Source organism: Cervus canadensis, chromosome 14, assembly GCF_019320065.1.
Source record: "Cervus canadensis isolate Bull #8, Minnesota chromosome 14, ASM1932006v1, whole genome shotgun sequence".
Taxonomy (NCBI): domain Eukaryota; kingdom Metazoa; phylum Chordata; class Mammalia; order Artiodactyla; family Cervidae; genus Cervus; species Cervus canadensis.
Window position 1 is genome coordinate 44,247,989 of NC_057399.1, and position 22,173 is coordinate 44,270,161.

A 22,173-nucleotide genomic window follows, 5' to 3' on the forward strand; every position below is an offset into this window, starting at 1 on the left:
GTTTATGTCCACCCAGTATTTGTATGTTGAAGTTCTAATGCCTAATATGATGGCATTAGGAGGCGGGTCTTCAGGGAGGTGCTTTGGTAATGAGTGTGGAACCCTCACAAAAGGATAGTGCTCTTTTGAAAAAGACCTCCCAGAGCCTTCTTTGCCTTCCACCACTAGATGTGAGGATGTAACAAGTCTACAACCTAGAAGAGAGCCCTCAGTTGACTATAGTGGCAGTCTGATGTCTGACTTCCAGCCTGCCCAATTATGAGAAATAACTTTCTGATATTTGCAAACTACCCAGTCTGTGTTGTTCTGTTAACATCAAAAGGACTAAGGCAGATGGTTTATCTACATGTGTGGGTTTAGGGGTTGCTGTTGTATCTGGAGAGCATTAATATTCTAAACCTCTAAAAAAGCAGAGCTCTGGAATTCTTTGGCAGTCCCGTGGTTAGGACTTGGCCTTTTTAGCTGTGGCCCGAGTTCATTCCCTAGTCAGGGAACTAAATTCTACAAGCCCCATAGTGCAGCAAAATAAATAAATAAAATAGACTAAAAAAAAAAAACCACAGCTCATTTCTCCCATATTAATAGTCATCCATATTGAACAAGTGTCTGCATGTCTTTTATGTTTCTTCTTTCTTTTAAGATTTGTCTTACATGAATGAATCACCAGTTTGGGGTTATAAGTAAAGAAAAGTTTCCATTAAAAATAGTCTCCACACGTGTACCCCAATGTTCATTGCAGCACTGTTTATAATAGCCAGGACTTGGAAGCAACCTAGGTGCCCATCAGCAGACAAATGGATAAGAAAGCTGTGGTACATATACACAATGGAATATTACTCAGCCATTGAAAAGAATTCATTTGAATCAGTTCTAATGAGGTGGATGAAACTGGAGCCCATTATACAGAGTGAAGTAAGCCAGAAAGAAAAACACCAATACAGTATACTAACGCATATATGTGGAATTTAGAAAGATGGTAATGATAACCCTATATGCAAGACAGAAAAAGAGACACAGATGTACAGAACAGACTTTTGGACTCTATGGGAGAAAGCAAGGGTGGAATGATCTGAGAGAACAGCATCGAAACATATATTATCAAGTGTGAAACAGATCGCCAGTCCAGGTTGGATGCATGAGACAAATGCTCGGGACTGGTGCACTGGGATTATCCAGAGAGAGGGATGGGATGGGGAGGGAGTTGGGAGGGGGGTTCAGGATGGGGAACACATGTAAATCCATGGCTGCTTCATGTCAATGTATGGCAAAAACCACTACAATATTGTAAACTAATTAGCCTCCAACTAATAAAAATAATTGGGGGAAAAAATGGTCTCCAAAATATGCACTGTGATATATATTTATATAATATTTATATTTATATTTTTATATGAAATATCTCTATAAATATTTTTCTCTTCAAGTTTATTTTACAAAACATGTTCCAGTTTTATATGTGGTGGATTCACCACCACAGAAATCTGGAACCCTGTATCCAGAGGTATGGTTTTCTTGGACCCTTATGCCATGAATACTATCCCTCCAGTTCATTTGTCCTTCTACTTACCAAGTTCACCCTGGGTGGGGTGGAAGAACTGATTACATCTTGTATTGCTCCCCTTCCTTCTGACGTTTTTGTCTCATCATTTCCTTCAGGCTCATTTAGAGGAGTCACAGGAATCCCAGCTTAGGCCCCTGAAGTTGCAAACTAGTTGTGCTTTAAGAAATTTTTGTTTGAAAACTGAATTTACCTTTGGGATTGTTCTTAATACATTTAAGATTCTGTATAATATAAAATGAATGTTGAGTTACCCTATCAGATTTTTGGCATCAGTGTGTATCAATTCTTAGAGCTGAAGTGTAACTTAATTTCAGTAAGAAGTTGGTACTATGTCTGTATATTGAGGACTTTATTATGATCAAGCTATGAAAGAAAATTGATAAGTATTTGGCTTTGAAAGTCATAGTGCCTCTATCAATACTTTCTAGGTATATGTGATAAATAGTAAATACTTTATATGTTACTTCTCTTAGTAACATGCTTGCCTGCAGTAAAATTGGAGGCTGATCTGTAACTTTAGATGAACACAGTTATTTAGCTGAGACGACTTTTACTCATGCTTCTCTTTATTGCTTGCTTTGCACAGGAAGGAGTTGCAGGAGCTACAGAATCTTTACAAACAGAACAGTGCACATACAGCACAGCAAGCCGAGCTGATCCAGCAGCTTCAGGTTCTGAACATGGACACACAGAAAGTCCTGAGGAACCAGGAGGATGTTCACACAGCCGAAAGTATATCGTATCAAAAAGTATGCTTTTATTCTGTCATAAAAATGTAAATTTATGTGCATGAACTTATAAAAATATATAGAATTCAAATTTTTGCACATTTCAATATTTCTTTATTACTCCCTTTTATTTGCTTCTTCAAAATTAAAAATGAAATATGGTTCAATTTGGTAATATTTAAAAGGATGTGAGTTTTCTTTATGGCTGTTAAAGCTGAAGCATTTAAAATACATATGCAAATTTATTCTGTAGAATATTGTTTTTATAAATTGGAGTTTTGATATTCTACTGTGAAACATACTAGGACTGCAGCCTGTAGACCAGGAAGGATTTGGGGAATGGAATTAATTCATCAAGTACGATTCTAGTTTATGACCTAAAGCAGTCTTTCATTACAGAATTTGTGCGTTATTTTATTGGCAAATCTGCACAAACACAAATGGGTATGCTGATGAGGTCTTCAGGATCAATATTTGCCAAGGATTTTTCTCTCTTTATTTTGTGTGTTTCCTTTAAGTAGTCATTTTACTTTATAGTTGTTTAAGGAGCCCCTCAAGAAGTCTTACCCAGCTGAACAGGTATGCTGACTAATTCAGCAGCAATAATTATAGCTAGTAATTAAAAATGCTTTTATTGAAGTTTTGTTTAGTATACATGTTTATAGAAATGACTTAGTTTCTACATAGAGCAACCCTCTGAGATTGATGTTATTTCCTCTCAATAGTTGAGGCAGCCAAGGTTTAGAGAGGTTAAGCAGTATAATCTATGTTACTTGCGAACTTTTTTCTATTTAAACTTACTTTTTTCCAGAAAATGCACTGTGAAAATTGAGTATCAATAATTAATATGAAATGAAACTATTAAGTAAACCTTAAACTTATGATGCTTCAAAACAGTGATTTTTTGACTAAATTCTGTGTTCGCTTCAAGTTTCCTTCAGGAGGTGGATGGTACCACACATTAGGTAGTGCCCATCCTCTTTGCTTTGAATAGAATAATTTTGTCCTTTTGTTTTATATGGTGGGATTGCCCATTGTGTTTTGGTTTCTAAACCAGACTCCTTTGCTAGATTGACTTGAAAAATTAGACATTATTAGTTAACTTCAATTTTTTCTCTTTTTCACTGTGTATGAATTTAACACAAACATTACTCTCTCTTAATTTTCGATTGAAAGCCCCCAACTCATTGCAGTTTGTGTTAAAATGTATCTTTAGAGTTGCTTGTTGTTAAAGTTCATAATCCTTTTCTCTAATGTGTAAATACTTTTGGTGTTTCTCCTCTCAGCAAGAGAGAACTTCGTAAGGTGGAAGAAAAAGGCAGTATTTCTTTTGCTATTTACTTTTTTCAATCTTTTGTTCTAAGAGTCCTTGTTCAGTCTTAACTTAAAATTTAAGATAGATTGTTTCAGCCTTAATTCTACTTATTGGTTGATTTTCCTTAGCAGCCTTTGCAGAAAGCAGTCATTTTTTAAATAATAACCTACCTGAGAATTTTTATAGATTCAGTATCATTTCACATAACTGAATACTTAAACATTTTTATTTAAAGTGATTATTACCATAATAATACATGCTTGTGATAAATTTTACAAAAATACAAAGGTGTGTAAAAAAAAATAAAGTTCTTTGTCCTTCTGCCTGAAGCCCTTGCCCCAGACTTTACTGCTCTTAATATTTGAGAGTGTATCCTAGAGTTCCTGTGGAAGAACAGATACCAATCAAACCATTTGATATTTTAAATGTTAATTTGCCCTATTTACTGTTGTTAAACTTGTTTTCAAATAATATGCTTTGGGTCTATTTCCATGGTGGTATGTATAGCGCCTGCTGTCCTCCTCCTCCTCTCCATGCTCCAGTAGGTGCGTGTAAGTACGCTGTGGATTTACCAGCATTTAACTTGATTGCTAAGGTCTCCGTCTTCAAGTTTTTGTTATTATATACGTCCCTGCAGAAAGAGGTGTTCCCCATTTCTTTGACAGCATCAGTTTTTCCCTACTGGATCATTTATAACTGTATAAAATAACTATATATATACAACTGTATATACACACACACGTACACATACTGTTATGTTTCTGATCTGCATGGAAGACAGAGCAATTAATCAACAGCAAAAAACCTTTGCTGACCTTACTATATCCCTTTCCTTCTCTTCCTTTCGCTCCTTTTCCAGCAGTATTCCTTGAAAGAGTTATCTTGTCTCAAAATTCTCTTCTTCCATTCTCTTTTGAACTTATTCCAGTCAAGTCTTTGCCACTTTCACTTCACTAGAATTCCTTTTCTCAGAATCATTTGTGTCTCCCACACTGCTAAATTCAGTTGGCTTCTGGCAGTCTTCATCTTGCCTCACTTACCAGCAACATTGTCACAGTTTATAACTCTGTCCTTTGAGACACTTTTTTTTTTCTCCTGCCTGACAACAGATCACTGTTGTGTGGTTTTGTTCCTTCAATGTCTAACTGTTCCTTTTCTGTTTCTTTCTAGTCTTCCCTATTCACCCTGTCCTTCAAATATTAAAATGTTCCAAGTAAAATCTTAGGATCCTTTTTCCCCTCCTGTTTAAATTCATAACCAAGGTGATTTTATCTACTCACCTAGGCTTTCAAAATCACACTGCTCTATGCTGATGACTACTAGTTTTGATTGCCTACTCTGGATTTCTTCCGTGAACTCCAGGAAAGAGTATATCTAATTGCCTGCTTATCATCTTTTAACTCGATGCCTAATAGGCATCTCAAACTTCACATGTTTAAAACTAAACTATTGTCTGCTCTGCCTTCAAAGCATGTCTGGGATCCTACTACTTCCCTCTATTCCTGCCATGACCACTAACTTGTATTTCCTGAATGATTGTAATAGTTTTCTACTTTGTTTCTTTGCTCCTGACCTTATACACTTTGAGTTCATTCTCAACATAAATGCCAGAATGTCCTTGCTGAAACTTGGTAAGTCAAATATCAAGTCAGTCCTCTCTTAAACTCTATCTATTGGTTTCCTGTCTGATTGAAAGTAAAATCCGAGTTCTCACTACACCCTGTGAGATGCTACATGATCTGGCTCTGTGTTAATCTCTGTGATCCCCTCTTTACTTTCTCTTCTTAATCTCTCTACTTTGACCACGTTTAACTTTGTTTTTTCGCCTGAACATACCAGGTATTCTTCACCTTCAAGGTCTTTGTATGTGATTCCATTGCCTGAAATCTCTTCCCCCAGTTATCTGCATAGATGACCTGTTTACTGTCTTTTTTCTTAACCTCTCATAGCTTAAATCTATTTGATAACAGACATTAAATAGGAAGTGTAGTAATGATACATGTTCTAATAGTAGTAGGAAGAATGGGAACATACCTGGGGTAGGTTATTAGTTTAGGGATCCAAAAGGACTCTCCTTGATGAAGTGATATCAGTGATGTTTATTCTGAGAAGATAAGACATCAATGAGACAGATTTCTCATAACTCCTTTGTGTGAACTATGGCCAAAGCCAAAAATTTCCTAGTGAGTCAGTGCTTTTAAATTTGGAGAGGTAGAGCTTCTACACTCCTATTTGGGGGGGGTATGTGTCATAACCTGAACTTTGATCTGACATACTTTTGAAACCACATATACCTTCCCCCCAGGATTATGATTGTCCTCTCCAAGAATCATTATCTATAATAATGAGAGATGTGATGCAAATATGTTTTGTTTATGAATAGCATGGAGGCAAATATATTATTTAAGCTGAGGTATGAATGTAAGTCACCTCCAGCAACAGTATATTAATAACAGTTAACATTTATTGAGCTTACAGTGTATCAGCCACTGGGAAAAGGGTTTTTGCCTCACTGTTTAAGCCCCACACCCACCCTATGTGGTATATTACTATAGGTATCCTTTTTTAAAGAAATAGATCTAGTAACTGAGTCTTAGAGTATTGTCTAAAGTCAAACAGCTACCAGGGGCAGAACTCAAATCTAGCTAGTTTTGAGTTCAGAACTCACAATGTTAAACTGTATTATAAAGCCTATAGAATATTCAGTTATACATAGAATAATGTGGTTTTGTCCTTAAAGCATCTGTAATAGATTTTATAAGCTTGCATTATTCATTCTACTAAAAATTCTTTCAGTGATTAATATCTTTTAATGTTGGAGAATTTGTCTTGATATCTAAGTTAAATGTTATTCAAAAAAATTCCATTGCATTCTTTTTAATGAAAGGGGAGCCTAGCCTATTACCATCCTCTGTAAAAAGAGCCCTTACCATTATTCTTTAGCAAGTGTTTCTCCTGAGTGTACAAATTTAATTTTCTCCACTTTGCTACAGCATTGCAGCTTTAAACTTTTGGACCTGCAGATTTTTTTTTATTAGACTTGGTCCCCCCACCCCGAAAATATTTCAGCTATGGAGTTAAGGATTTATAAATTTGGGAATGATCACATTATTTTATTTATCATGAATAAACAGTATGCTACTTTTCAGACTTCCAGTGTTCATTTACATCAAACTTTCATTCTGATCCTAGAACATTTTACTTAATACTTGTCTTTATTTCTTTTCCACATGTAGTTTTCTAGATTTTTTTCAATAAATTTGAGTAATCAAGTAGTTCATACAACAATGAAAGGAAATTGTTTACTTACAAATTGAGATTTGTAAATATGTTTTCACATAAATTAATTGGACCTAGCTGTAAGACTCAGGTGAGTTGAATTCAAAAAAATACTACATTAATATTTTATCTCCAGTTTCTCCTAAGTTTACTTCTTTAAGAGTTGTGTCTTCTTAAATTTCTGTTTCTAATGGAGCTTTGCTGTTTCCTCTGTTCTCTTAATTCTCCTTTCTGTCTTTTACCCCTCTCATTTCCCTTCCTTTTTTCTCACTTATTAAGGTGATTTATATCATAGTATTTATTTTATTATCTGAGAAAACAATTGCCTTCAGTGATAGGATAAATGGAATGTGAAAGGGAGACAAAAGTTAGAAGAGAAAAGAAAAAAATTTTTGAGCCCAGGGAAAAGGTTTTTCACGAGGTCTCCATAACAAATCGTTAGTCTTATACACAGAATTACCTGACACATAATTTGGGGGCTTCCCTAGAAGAGCATACCCATCAAGAGAAATAAAAATAAGCTAGTATGTTTTCTTCCTTTGAGCATGCTGTAACCCTTTATATAAGTTTTAATAGTTTTCCTGCCTTTGCATGTCATCTATATATATATATGTGTGTGTGTGTGTGATTTAAATATAGATGAAAATTGTATCAGCATTTTCATCTTCTTGATTATCTAACATGTTTGGAGGTACTAAGTATGTATTTTATCAGTTTTTATTCTGTTTAATGATAATTACATGACACGAGTAATGAGCTAATATCAGTCCAGGAAGATAAAGAGTTAGGTTATATACACTTTTAGATTAAACTGCATGTTAAATAAGATTCTTTTCTTCTCATTTTGTGCTATAAACAGATATAGTTTTCACTTGTAAAATTTACTGTCTCAGTAAGAATAGCAAATAGTATACTTACTCAATAATGTGGAAACTATTTTTGAAATTTGATCATTGGGTCCCAAAGCTTATACATTTCCAAAATTTTTAAGGTAAATAATACATCATCTTGTTCCTCAACATTAATAAAAATATGAGAGGATGAGTACTTCAGTCTAAGCCCCTGAAAATTAAAGGGCTTGGGGTGTGGGGTGCTATCTCTGGAGGCAACTTGCTTTATGTCCTCTGGTGATCCTGTTAATGTTTTTTCACTTTAACTTCTTCAACAAAAAAGAATGTGAAGAACAGTAAGTGCAGTAAATTGTTATGTATTATAATGATTGATACTTCTAAAGTACATATGGGAATCTATGATTAAATATTTATAGGCCAGAAACTTCCCAAAGATTCTGATCTATTCCAGCTTTTTGGACTATTAGAGGAAAGTATTATAGAGAAAAGTGTGTCTCTGGAAACTTCTGAAAGTGATTGTGATTGCTAATAGAGAAAAAGGATGCCTATCAGGATTCCAAAACCTATGCGGATGAATGCATTTTTTTGTGTTAGCTAATTTACTCACTTGAGAACAGTTTTTTGACTCACTCTGCTGTTATTAATGGTTTGAGAGTAAGATGGTGTCTAACAATGGGACCAAAACATCCTAAACCTTGCCTTTCTGCAGGATCTCCTAGAGAAACAAACATTCTGTCATCCTGAGGCTTTGTTGCCAAAAACGCTTTAGAAATAAAAATAGCCTCCTTGAAGGCTTTTCTGGCCACGTTTACTGGTGGTCTGGAGAGTAGAATTAAAAATGGCTGTCTACTCAAACTCCAGAGCTGAGTCATCTTTTTGCTGTTAAACAAGTGAAGTGCCATCAAGAAAACGGCAAGTAGGAGATGTGTATTTTGAGTAAGAATTAGGGAATAATAGAGTTTGTCCCAATTCATGGAGTAAGGCTGGTCTAGATCATCTGTTTCAGGTTCTTAAAAGTTTTTTTTTTTTTTTTTTTCCTTTCTTCACCTGCTGCTTGGAAGGATGGATATTTTCAGAGAATGTAGAGCTTGCCTTTGTGTCTAGAGTAACCCACCCAGTCATATGAGATCAAGCCAGGGCAGCTTCTGAATAGGAAGTACAACTGTGTAAATTTAATGGCTGAGAGAGCCAAATAGCAAACACAAGAGGAGAGCTGTTAGTCTTCAATTTTGTGGAAGCAAGAAAGGAGAGAAGAGACAAGAGACATGAAGATAGAGCTTTTTCCCATGAAGGAATAGGCCTAGGAGCCTTACATCTGTGAAGGAATGTCCTAAGTCATGAACGCAAGAGCAGAGTACGCCACATTTACAATTGGCAAGTAAATTGGTCCTCCTTCCTGATGACATACCATCAGTATGCCTGCACCTTGGGCAATGGGATGGAAACTGTTGCCAATCCTAACTGATGTTGCTGAGATTCTTAAATATTTGAAATCTGTAGATTCTTATTTACTGAGATATAATTTGAAAACTGTATGTTTTAAAGTAATATTATGTCCTGTTATTTTCCTCCAAAAAGTTGTGCTGATTAGGTAAAAACTGGTTAGTATTGGTAAAGCATAGAAATAAAAGGGAAAGGGGTTAAATAATCTTTAACTGAATAAGTGACTCTCTATGCTATTGGGCATTCATCCTAGCTTCAGTTCTTTCTGGTCAACTTAATTCTTGTCTTTAGATTTTGCTTTTTTCTTTTCTACCCTGAACTCAATCATGGAAGCAGCAACACAGCACAGGTAGGTCACAGTAAGGCCCAATCTAATCCCTCCATCATTCCACAAAGCTGTCAGGTTCCTACTCTTTCTTCCCTTCTAGAATATCCGGTGGTATCAATTGTGGAAAGGACATTGGACATATTCCCTGGTATAAAGGTAATTGGGAGTGAAAGTACAAATTTCTATCCTGCAATACTTTGTAAATCATAAAGACAACCCTTTCTTTATAAAAATTATTTTAGACTGACTGTAATGTGAAATGGGTTGTTTAAAGTATTTTTATTGATATAGAGGTATAATCTTTACAGAAAATAAAAAGTATATTGAACTAATTGTATATCAGAGGAGTGATTTAGAGGGTCTTATTTTTATGACAAAGTATATATCTGAAGAAAAGCATTTAAAGAAAGATTTCACAAATTTTTCTTTTAAACTTAAAAAAGTAAACTATTGCATACAAACAAAATATTCTGCCGACTTTTCTGTAGTTAAATTTCTTCACATGAAGCAAGGCCAACTAGTCTAAGATTCTCCCTGTCTTCAACTGGATAAGCAAACCTAAAAACCTATTGTATTAACATAATTTTGAAATTCTGTCTTTGGGGGTTTTGCTTTTGTTATAACCTCATTGACTCACTATTAGCCCTATTTTTTTATTTTAAAGCAGATATAATTTTTGGGTCACATTCCCAGTGTCATCAACAAAATATGTGTATACGTGTGTGTATATATATATATACACACACACAGATTTTGAAAAAGTCAGAATCAGCTACTACAAATTGAATTATATATCATTAAATCACAATTATAAGTTAGGATTTTCATCACCAAGTAAGTTCGTATGTATTGGAGGAATACCATGGTTTACCATGTATGACTCTTTGCCACCAGGTATATACCTTATACTGTCTCACAGTCTTAAGAAACCCTCAATATAAATTTATTTAATTCATGTTGCCTTGAATTAAAAAATTTTAAAACTATCTGTCATCACTTTGGAACACTGATTCTATTTTTATCACTCTGATCAAGGTCTTCAGTGATTTCCTGTTTTCTACAGGAACAAATCCATCTTCCTTAATCTGGCATTCAAGAGTCTTTGCATTCCATCTACAATCTCATTGGCTGGCTTTGTCTCCTACTATTCCTTCTACTGCTCCTCCTCTACTTTAGCAGTAGATGCTAGTTTTACTAAATGGGAATATATCAGTCAACTTTAATGAACTCTCAATGAAAGTTTGTTTTTTTTCTTTCAAATGTATATTTTGAGTCCAGTTAGGCTAATATAACTTATGTTCCTTTTCTGTTCCTTCCTACCACTGGACATAATTTTTTTTTTTTAGCATTTATTCTATCTTTAAAATGACTTGTTTTCTCTCAGTTTCTGTGATATCATTACGGCTCAGTTCAATTGCATTCTTTGTCATGAAGATTAATATAGCTAGATTAAAATGTTTACATGCCTATATTACAACTGGCTAGTAAAATATACTGTCTTTTTAACATCAGTTGGAATTTAATATTGGCATGTGGGTATATCATTTGGTTTCCCATTTGTTTATACATTGCTTTTCCTCTTAGACTATTAACTTGAGGGCAAGGAGTATGTTGTATATAGACATGTATGAATATGTTTGTATATATATAGATGTATTTATTGATTATTTATAAATTTGGATATTTTTTTAAAAACAGCTTTACAATGAATTACATATTTGTTTTGAAACCACAAAATCAAGTGAAGCTATGCTCCGACAAAGTGTTGTTACTCTTCAGGATCAGCTATTTCAAAAAGAGCAAGAAAATGCTAAATTAAAAGAAAAGCTTCAGCAATCACAAGAAGCACTCTATCCTTTATCTCGAGAATGTGATTCAGACCGCTCAGAACAGGTGAGAGACATTTTCTAAAAGTGTTTTTTCAGTATAATATCATATTAAAGTATTTACTACAATTGACTGAAACACAAAAGTTAAATAAATTTGCATATGTTAGAATATATGTGGCAGATTTACATTGTGCTTTTATCGTACACTGTAGAAATGAGTATTTTATATGGTGTGGATTCATGTAGAAATACAGGGTGTATCTGGTAGAGTTATTGGGTTGAAACATTTGGCTGATATATGATAATGAAAAGGAAATTAATAGGTCATGCCCATTTGGATACTTTTTATTCAATGAGGTAAGGGAATAAAAATCCGGAAGTCTCATAGAAGTACTTGCCATAATTCCTGGTGTGTGGTGAGTGAGTGAGTACTGTGAAAGTTGCTCAGTTGTGTCCAACTCTTTGCAACCCCATAGACTATACAGTCCATGGAATTCTGCAGGCCAGAATACTGGAGTGGGTAGCCTTTCCCTTCTCCAGAGGATCTTCCCAGTGAGTTAATACCATTTAATCTCAATTCTGTCAGTACCTTGATATATGATTTTGGGCAGATCAGTTGACTTTTCTACCTATTTCCTGTCCAATGAAGTGAGGTAGTACAAATGTACAGATAAATAAGCAGGTTTAGGATTCAAATTAACCTGGGATCAAATTGTAGCTCTGCCTGTGAGCTTTGTGAACTTGAACACATTTCTTAACCCTTTTAGCCAAAGTGTTTTTGCAGATAAAATATTGATATTAATGCTTTGTCATAGAGTTTTGTGAGGATTAATGAGAAAATGCATGTCAAACACAGAGCTTGTCATATAGAAAATATCCAGAAGTACCTCTTTCAGATAATTTTCAAGGTAACTTTCAGCTCTAAATACGTATTATTAAAAAATCTTACTCCTGTTAGTTTATTTAATGCACTTGGCATTTCTTTAATTTTAGAATTTAAAGAAATTAACACAATTATATAATTGGAAGCTTTAAAGTTTATTGGTGATCCTTTAACAATAGTTTTTCAACCCAGCATATTTTGTCTAGCTAACAAGCCGTTTTTTAAATTTGTATTGTATTATATTTTATTTTTCGGACATCAGGTGCACAGAATTCGATCAGTCATAAAATTTGTATCATGACACAGTATTATGTTACATGAGGTTTATTTATTTTAATTTATTAAATTTATCTAATTGTCACTTTTTTTATTACCCTTGGTCCCACCAACTAATCCAAGGGTAGGAAATTACTGATAGCTTATATCTACTTGTATCCTTCACGCTTTACTGGTACCCTGATTCTCTCACCAGAGGTAACTACTGAACTATTTATCATTTTGATTATTTTTTATAAAGTTTTATTCCATAAAATTTTATGAGGAAGTAGAATATGGCTGTTTTGCCATTTATAAAAATGTATTAAATTGTGCTGTTTATTGGGTTTTGGCAATTTTTACTTATCACTGTATTAAGATTCATCTATGATGCTTAGTATAACTGTCCATTTATTTTTACTTCTATAAAATACTTTCTGTGATTATATCATAACTACTTAGCCATTCATTTGTAGATGAGTATTAGGGTTATTTCCAGTTTTTTGCTATTATGAATAATGCTTCAGTTGACATTTTTGTACATGATTCTTAGCATACACATGCAGAATTTTTGTGAAATAAATATCTCAGAATATAAATTCTAGGTTTAGGGTATGAAAATGTTACTTTCACAAAATACCGGTCACTTATTTTTCAAAGTGTTTTTCATCCATTTTACTTGTACCAATAATGTATTTGGTTGATTTTCATCCTCACCACTTGGTATTGTCAGAAATAGTTTGTTGACAGCTGCTGAATTCGTATAAAATAATATTATTTTTATCATTATATATTTATCACTGATAAAGTGTATTTTTGTGATTACTAGCCAAGTGAGTGCCCTCTTCTGCAAAGTGTCTATTTCTGTCCTTTATTCATTCTTCTATTGGGTTTTTTCTTACTGATTTTTAAATACTCTTTTAATGTTTTTGATATTAATCTCTACTAGGTTAAATGTGTGGCAACTGTCTTCTCTTAGTGTGTACCTTGTCTTTTAATTTTAACATGTCATACATGAATAGAAATTCTTAATTTTAATTTAGAAAAAGTAATATTTTATTGTTAGTGCTCATTTAAGAAATCCTTTCCTACTCCAAATACGGAAATATTTGTATCTCTGTTTTCTTCAAAAAGTTTTAAAGCTTTACTTATGTCATTTAATTTATAAATCATTTGGAATTGTGTTTCATGTATAGTTTAAGGTAAGGATGCATTTTATTTATTTATTTTTCCCCATGTAATAGTGGATCAACCCACTGGATGATCCCCTATTTTCCTGTGTAGTGTTGGGCTACCTCTATCATATATCCTATATTTTTTTAAATTTCATTGTATATTTTATTTTATTTTATTTAGACTTTCTTTCTAGACTGTTTTCTCTGTATTCTTAGACAATGCTACATCATCTTAATTAGCATAACTTCATAGTAAGTCTTTATATTTGATAGATCTACTTTCTTACTATTCTTTCAAGTGTCTTGGCCATGTTGGCACTTAGCACTTAAATATATCTTTAAGGTTAATTTATAGTTTCGTGAAAACACTGCTGAGATTTTTTGTAAACAGTTTTATTTAAGGGTAATATACAAATAGTAAAGTACAAACCTTTAGTGTATAACTCAATGACATTTCACAAATTGAACACATCCACATAATACTATTCAGATCAAGAAATAGAACATTACCAATATTCAATAAACCTCCATAATGTTCATAAAAAGTAGCAACCCCTACAGCATAACCACTGTTTTTACTGCTATCATCATTGATCTAGTTTTGCTTATTTTTGAAACTTAATAGTATTTCACCTTTAAACACTCTATATGCTATGGGTTTTTTGTAAATATCCTTTATCACATTAGGAAGTTCCTGTCTTTCATGGTTTGATGGAAGCTTTTCATGAACAGGTATTGATTGTATAGAGTGCATCTTTTTTTTAAAATTAATTTGTTTTTTATTGAAGGATAATTGCTTTACAGAATTTTGCTGTTTTCTGTCAAACCTCAACATGAATCAGCCATAGGTATACATATTTCCCCTCCCTTTCGAATCTCCCTCCCATCTCCCTCCCCACCCCAGCCCTCTAGGTTGATATAGAGCCCCTGTTTGAGTTTCCTGAGCCACACAGCAAATTCCTGTTGGCTACCTATTTTACATATGGTAATGTAAGTTTCCATGTTACTCTTTCTATACATCTCACCCTCCCCTCCCCCACTTCCCCATGTCCATAAGTCTATTCTGTATGTCTGTTTCTCCATTGTTGCCCTATAAATAAATTCATCAGTACCATTTTTCTAGATTGCATATATATGTGTTAGAGTACAGTATTTATCTTTCTCTTTCTGACTCACTTTACTCTGTATAATAGGTTCTAGGTTCATCCACCTCATTAGAACTGACTCGAATGTGTTCCTTTTTATGGCTGAGTAATATCCCATTGTGTATATGTACCACAGCTTCTTTATCCATTCATCTGTCGATGGACATCTAGGTTACTTTCATGTTCTAGCTGTAGTAAATAGTGCTGCAGTGAACAATAGAATACATGTGTTACAGTGCATCTTTACAGTGATGCTAAGGCTTTTCTTATGTATTCTGTTAGGTGGTTAATTACACTTATTGTTTTTCAATTATTAATTCAGTTTTGTACTTTTGAAATAAACCCAACTTCATTGTAATGTTTTATTATTTTCATATTGCCGGATTCAATTTGCTAATATTTTTGTTAGGATTCTTGCATCTGTATTTATGAGGGATATTGGGCTTTTCCTTTCTTGAATGTTTCATGTTAGATTTTGATATTAAGGTGATGCTGGTGTCCTAATGTGAATTACAAAGTGTTCTCTTTTTCACTTTACTAGAAGAGTTTGTATAAGACTATTTCTTTCTTATTAAATACTGAATGCTTTCCTTCTTACATAAGGAACAAGTCAATTATATTCAACATTACACTGGAGATTCTAACTAGTACAATAAGGCAAGAAACAAATAAAATCATACTAATTAGAAATAAGGAAGTAAAACTCTTTTTATTCACAGAACCTGAGCATCCGTATAGAAAGCCTACTGAGTCTATGATGAAGCTCCTAGAAATAGTAAGTAAATTTAGCAGTGTTCCAAGATATAACATCAATTTACAAAACTCAATTATATATCTAAATATTAGAGACATATAATTAGAAATTGAAATTTAAGAAGACCGTTTATAATAACATCAAAGCCTGTGTAACAATTAAGGATGAATTTGACAAAATGTGCCCCAGACCTGTACAGTGAAAAGTACAAAAATACCAGAGTGAAATTATAAGACATATATAAGTGGACAGCTATCAGTTCTCCCCCAAATTGATCTATTATGTAATCACAATAAAAATTCCAGGAGGCTGTATATTCTAGATAAGTACAACCCAAGAATAGAATTTATGAGGAAATGCAAAGGAACTAAAAGAACAAAATCAAGTATAATAAAAAATAAAGTTGGACTTATACTACCCAATTTTGAGACAAGCTAAAAAATCAAGATGGTAGGTGTGGTGTTCACATGAAGATTGACAAAATAATTGATAGAACAGAGTCCAGAAAATACCCACTAATATATGTCTCTATACCTCATGAAATGTAGTGTAAGTCACTTTGTTCTTTTTAAAGAATGCTCTGTATATCCTTGCTCTTAGTATTAGCTTGTCAGTTTTACAAACAAATGTTCAGTGAAATGTTTCTAGTTTCCCTTGTGATTTTCTCTTTGCCCCTTTAGTTATTAGGAGATATATTTTTTACTTTTGAAATAATGTGTTTTTCTCCTTGTATATCTTATTTTTATTCACTTCAAATATACTTCTATTATGGTCAGAGATAGTACTCTATAGTATTATTGTATTTGGAAATTTATTGAGAATTGTTGTATGTACCAGCATATAGTTTTGATGAACATGCTGTTGATACCTGAAAATAATACATGATTTGCAGCTATTGGCTTGAGTTTCCCTTAAATATCAGTATTAATTATGTCATTGTGGTTGGTAGTGTTCAGATCTTATGTACTTAGTGATTTTTATCCTTAGGTTTTAAATCAGCTTTTCTGTCAGTTGCTGAGAGAAAATCTTACAGTATGATTGTTTTTCTCTTTAATTTTGTCAACATTTGCTTCATGTATTTTGAAGCTGTTTTACTAGGGGCATACGTATTTACAATTGTCATGTCTTTCGAATTAATTAAGCCCTTTGCTATTGTAAAATGTTACTTTTAACTATAATAATACTCTGTTGACTTGAAATCAAATTTTATGATGTTAATTTAATCAATCAGTCTCTTTAATGGTTACATTTTCCATGGTAGTATATCTTTTCCCATGGACAGAGTCTGCAGTCCATGGGGTCACAGAGTCAGACAGGACTGAGCCATTTCACTTTCACTTTAATACCTTTTCCCATTCTGTAAATTTCCATCCATAGGTGTCTTAATATTTAAAGTTTACATAGTTAGATCCTGTTTCTATTCATTCTAGCAATTTCCTGTTCATCGCAATGTTAATGCATTGAAATTTAATATGATTATTTATATGGTTGTGTTTAGGTGTACCATCTACCATTTGTATCCCATTTGTCCTGTTTGTTGGTTCCTCTGTTCCTATTTCCTTCCTATTTTTCTGGGTTAATTGATTGTTTATATATATTTTTAAAAGTAGTTTTAAAATGTCACTTTTCTGTATTCTGGACTCCAGTGTTTCTGACAATGAAACTGGGAATTTCTTCCCTTGTTACCAACAGTTAAATGTTATGTGTCAGTTTTGTCTGGATTTTTTCCCCCTCAATAGTTAACCTTTGGTATTAAGCATTTTAACTCTGTTGTTCCCAAGTATGATTTTCATTGTGGTCATCCTTCTTGCAATTTGATGAACTTCTTGATTTCTGTAAATAATACATTTTTTTTTTACTGAACTGGGGAAACTTTTGACATTATTTTGTCAAACATTTTTATGACCTCTCTCTTTTCCTTTTGAATATTCCCATTTTACTTATGTAAGACTTTTCAACATTACCCCAAAGACTGATGAGTCTCTCTTCATTTTTTAAAATCTTCCAATCTTTGTTCTTTAGTTAATTTATATTAATATTTATTCAAGTTAACTACATTTCTGTTATCTCCAATTTTTCTATAGGTCTTTTCTGTGAATTATTCTATAAATACTGTACATATCAGTTCTAGAATTTTCATTTGATTCATTACTATATTATATATGTGTCTGTGAAGTTTTCCTATTTAATCTTACAAGCACACTTTTTTTTCTTTTGGTCCCTATTATAATAGTTAAAGTAGATTCTTTAAAATCATTATATTTTTAATCATATCTTTTGGGTCTTCTTGGATTTAATTACTTGGTGATTTTCCTTTGCTTTAAATACAGGTCATATATTAATGTTTTGTCTGTGTCTAACAATTTTGGATTATTTAATGTATATAGTAACATATTTTATAGAAACTCTGCTTTCTGACATGTTACAGTACTCATAAGTTCTGAACTTTCTTCCCTCCAGCTGCCTCCCTTCCTCTCTGTCTCTCAGAATTTAAATAAGTTAAGCGCCAAGCCCTGATTTCCTTCAGATGGAAACACTTAAATTGCTTTTAAATTCTTTTAATCTTATCTGGATTGCTTAGAGTTTTTGCCATGTGTCAATACCTCAGGTATCAGTCATAGTTTTGACTGTCACCCTTCTATAATTTCCCTTCTTTCTAGCTACAGTGGTAGACTCAAACTTTGTCCTGAGCTTCTTCAAGGCAGTAAAACTGAAAATTACTATTGAAATTTTAGCCTCCCCACATCATGTCTGGTATGAGCCTCTCTTGGATAAAAATTCACAAAAATAGGAAACTTACTCAGAATATTCTATTTTTCCAGTATCAGTTCTTGTCCAGATTCTTCCTGTATTTGATCATTCTGTTACCTTCAGGTAGTTGTTATATTTTGCTCGGAGTTGAAATAGTTTCATGCAGGAGATTTAAGCTGATAGAAATCTACTCAGCTGTTACTCTAAATGGAACTTCCCAGTCACTCACTTTTTAGAGTGTATTTAAACTAACTTACTTAACTTACTGAAGGGTGTATTTAGGTTTTCACACAATGCAAGGAACTTAATACATTCTGACTCCTTTGTCTCTCCTATTTTTGCTGTTGTTATCTTATATTTTAATCCTACATATATTCTTATTCTACAAGACATTATTATTTAAAAAATCAGTATTCACTGAGAATTTTTATCCCTTTGGAAGCTCTTCATTCTTTTCTACAATTCTGTGTTTCCCCCTAGGATCTTTTGCCTTAAGCATTTTTTAAGTTACTTTTTTTTTTTAAGTGACGATCTGCTGAAAGGGAGTTCCCTCATTTTATATTTATTAGAGAATGCCTTTTTGCCTTCATTTCTGACTGGTATTTTCAGCTGGGAGGGATTGGGGGCAGGAGGAGAAGGGGATGACAGAGGATGAGATGGCTGGATGGCATCACCGACTCGATGGGCATGAGTTTGAGTAAACTCCGGGAGTTGGTGATGGACAGGGAGGCCTGGTGTGCTGCAATTCTTGGGGTCGCAAAGAGTCGGACATGACTGAGCTACTGGACTGACTGACTGACTGAGAATTGTAGAATTTTTTTTCTTTGTTTTAAAGTTGATACTCCTTGTCTTCTTCCTTCCATATTTTGAGTTGAAAAGGCAGCTCTCTCTCATTTGAAAGTAATGTATCCATTCTCTGAATGTTGTTGTTGTTTAGTTGCTAAGTTGTGTTTGACTCTTTTGTTACTCCATGGACTGTAGCCCACCAGGCTCCTCTCTGTCCATGGGATTTCCCAGGTGAGAATGCTCGAGTGGGTTGCCGTTTCCTACTCCAATTCTCTGATGACCTTTTCATGTTTTCTCTATTTTTGGTTTTCAGTGGTTTTAATATGTGTGCTGGTGTTTTTGATTTTTTTGTGCTTTCAAGTTTATAAAGTTTTTTCTTCCTTTATAGGGTTTTTTGAATTCTTGGAAAATTCTTGCTAAATATCTCTTCAAATGTGATGTCTACATATTCTTTCTTTCCAGTTCTTGTCAGATTTCAGTTTCATATTAGACCATTCCGTTATGTGCTCTGTATCTTTGAGGACTCTTTAATATCTTCAAAGGTTTTTTTTTTTTTTTTCTCTTTACATCAACCTTGAACTTTCTTCAGTTCATTCATTCTCTCCTCTGTTATGAGTAGTCTGATGTTGTATTCATCTATTAAATTCTTGAATAGAATGTATATCCTATTTTTGTTGGACGAAGTGTCCTGATTATCTGTGAGATCTATTTGACTTGCAGTGTTTTTCAAGTCTTGCATTTTCTTGCTTATCTTCTGTCTAGTTGTTCTACCCTTTATTATTTGTCTCTTTCTTTCTTCAGTTCTGTTCATTTTTGCTTGACACATTTTGGGGCTCTGCTTTTAAGTGCATATATATTTATAACTGGAATCTCTTCTTATATTTAGAATATATTGGAATATCTTATATCTTCATATATTAGAATATCTTATTATATTATTTTTAAATGTCATCTTTATCTATAGTGATAATTTTTGTCCAAAGTCTATTTTGTCTGATTTTATTTATTTTAATTTCCTCTCCACGTTGAGATGTAAATAACATAACATTGTATTAGTTCAAAGTGTACAACATACTGATTTCACGTCAAAATGTTTGCCACAGTAAGTTTAGTTAACGTCTGTGACCTCACTCAGTTACAATTTATTTTTTTTTATGAAAATCCTTCATCTGATATTATAACAACATTGTTAATTGGCTCTATCCCAATACAAAATGTTTTTGGTGTTAAAAAAAAAAAGTCTCTCTTAAGCAACTTACAAACATAGGATGTTGTTAACTATAGTCACCATGCTGTATGTTGTATCCTTATTACTTATTTATCTTAGAATTTGAAGTTTGTACTTTTTAATCACCTCACACTTTATCCCCAGCCCCTGCCACCAGTCTCTGGCAACTACCTATCAGTTCTCTATTTCTGTAAGTTTTTCTTAGGTTCCATTTCTTCATAATTCAGTCATGGAGAGTTGTATATTTCTAGGAATTTATCTGTTCCTTCTGAGTTATCCTTTTTTTCTTTGGTGTATAAATTGTTCAAAGTAGTCTCTCATGATCCTTTGTATTCTGTGGTGTCAGTTGTAACATCTTGTCTTTCACTTCTAATTTTCTTATTTGAGTTCTCTTTTTTTCTTGTTAAGTCTAGCAAAGTTTTATGAATTGGTTTATGTTTTTTAAGAAACAGCTCTTTGTTTCATTGATCTTCTTAGTTGTCCTTTAAATCTCTATTTCGTTTGTTTCTGTTTTGATCTTTCTTTCTTCATTCCACTAACTTTGGGCTTAGGTTGTTCTTTTTTCTATTCTTTGAGATATAAAGTTAGAATGTTCTTTAGAGCTGTTTTTTCTTAATATAGGTGTTTATCATTATGAACTTCCTTAAGATTGCTTTTGCTGCATCCCATACATTTTTGTATACTGTCTTTCCTTTTGTGTTTGTCTCAAGATATTTTAAAATTTTTATTTTGATTTCTTTTTTAATCATTGGCTGCTCAGTATCATGTTTAATCTCCACATATTTTTTAATTTTCCAGTTTTTTGTTTAGAATTTCTTGTTTTATACCATTACAATTGAAAAGGATGCTTAATATGATTTCAGTCTTATAAAATTCATCAAGACTTGTTTTATGGCCTAACATAGAATCTATCCTGGAGAATATTACACATGTCCTTAAGAAGAATATGTTTTCTTATGCTTTTGGCTGGAACCTTCTGTACATACGTATAAGGTTCCTTTTGTCTAATGTATCATTTAAGTTCAGTGTTTCCCTTTGACTTTTTGTCTGATGATATATTCATTGTTGAAAGTAGGATATTGAATCTCATACAGTTGTTCTGTTGGTGTCTATTTCTCCCTTCAAATCTATCATTATTTCCCTTGCATATTTAGGTCCTTCTATGTTGGGTGTATAAATACTAATAAGTGTTATATCTTTGTGTTGGATTGACCCCTTTATTATTGTATGATGACCTTCCTTTTCTCTTTTTCCAGGCTTTGGCTTCAAGTCTATTTTGTCTAATATAAAGTATAGCTCCTCCTATACATTTTTGTTTCCATTTGCATGGAATTATCTTTTTCTATCCCTTCACATTCAGTCCATGTGTATCTTTAAATTTGAAGTGAATTTGGATGTCTGTTTCCTTCCCCAAGTTAGGAAATTTTTCAGTCATTATGTCTTAAAATAATCTTTCTTCCCTTTTCCCCCTCTTTTCTCTTTCTGGGGTTCCGGTAGTGTGAGTGTTGTCCCACTTAGTGGTGTCTCTTAAGCCCCTTAAGGTATGTTCACTCTTTCTCATTCCTTTTTTTCCTTTTGCTCCTCTGATTTCCTGTCTCTGAGTTTGCTGATCCTTTATTTTACTTCATGTAGTTATCCATTGCCCCCCTCTACTGTATTTTTCAGTTCAGTTGTATTCTTTAGCTCTGATGTGTTTGGTAAGTTCTTGTATTTTTTATTTCTTTGTTGAAATTTTTCCTTTGCTTATGCATTGTTTTCTTTGTTGAACATCTTTACAGCCATTATTTTGACGTCTTTATCAGGTAAATCACTTATCTCCATTTCACTATAGTCTGTTTCTGGGGTTTTATATTGTCCTTTTG

The 22,173-nt window shown here is 33.2% G+C and overlaps 1 protein-coding gene across 1 annotated transcript in view; it reads left to right on the forward strand.

Annotated features, from left to right (window-relative positions):
• The window catches only part of CNTLN (centlein), a 313,542-nt gene that overhangs the window by 122,174 nt on the left and 169,195 nt on the right, over positions 1–22,173 (forward strand). The window contains exons 7-8 of the mRNA XM_043486610.1: positions 2,148–2,310; positions 11,204–11,398. Of these exons, the coding sequence (XP_043342545.1) occupies positions 2,148–2,310; positions 11,204–11,398 (358 nt within the window). The remainder of the gene's footprint in view (positions 1–2,147; positions 2,311–11,203; positions 11,399–22,173) is intronic.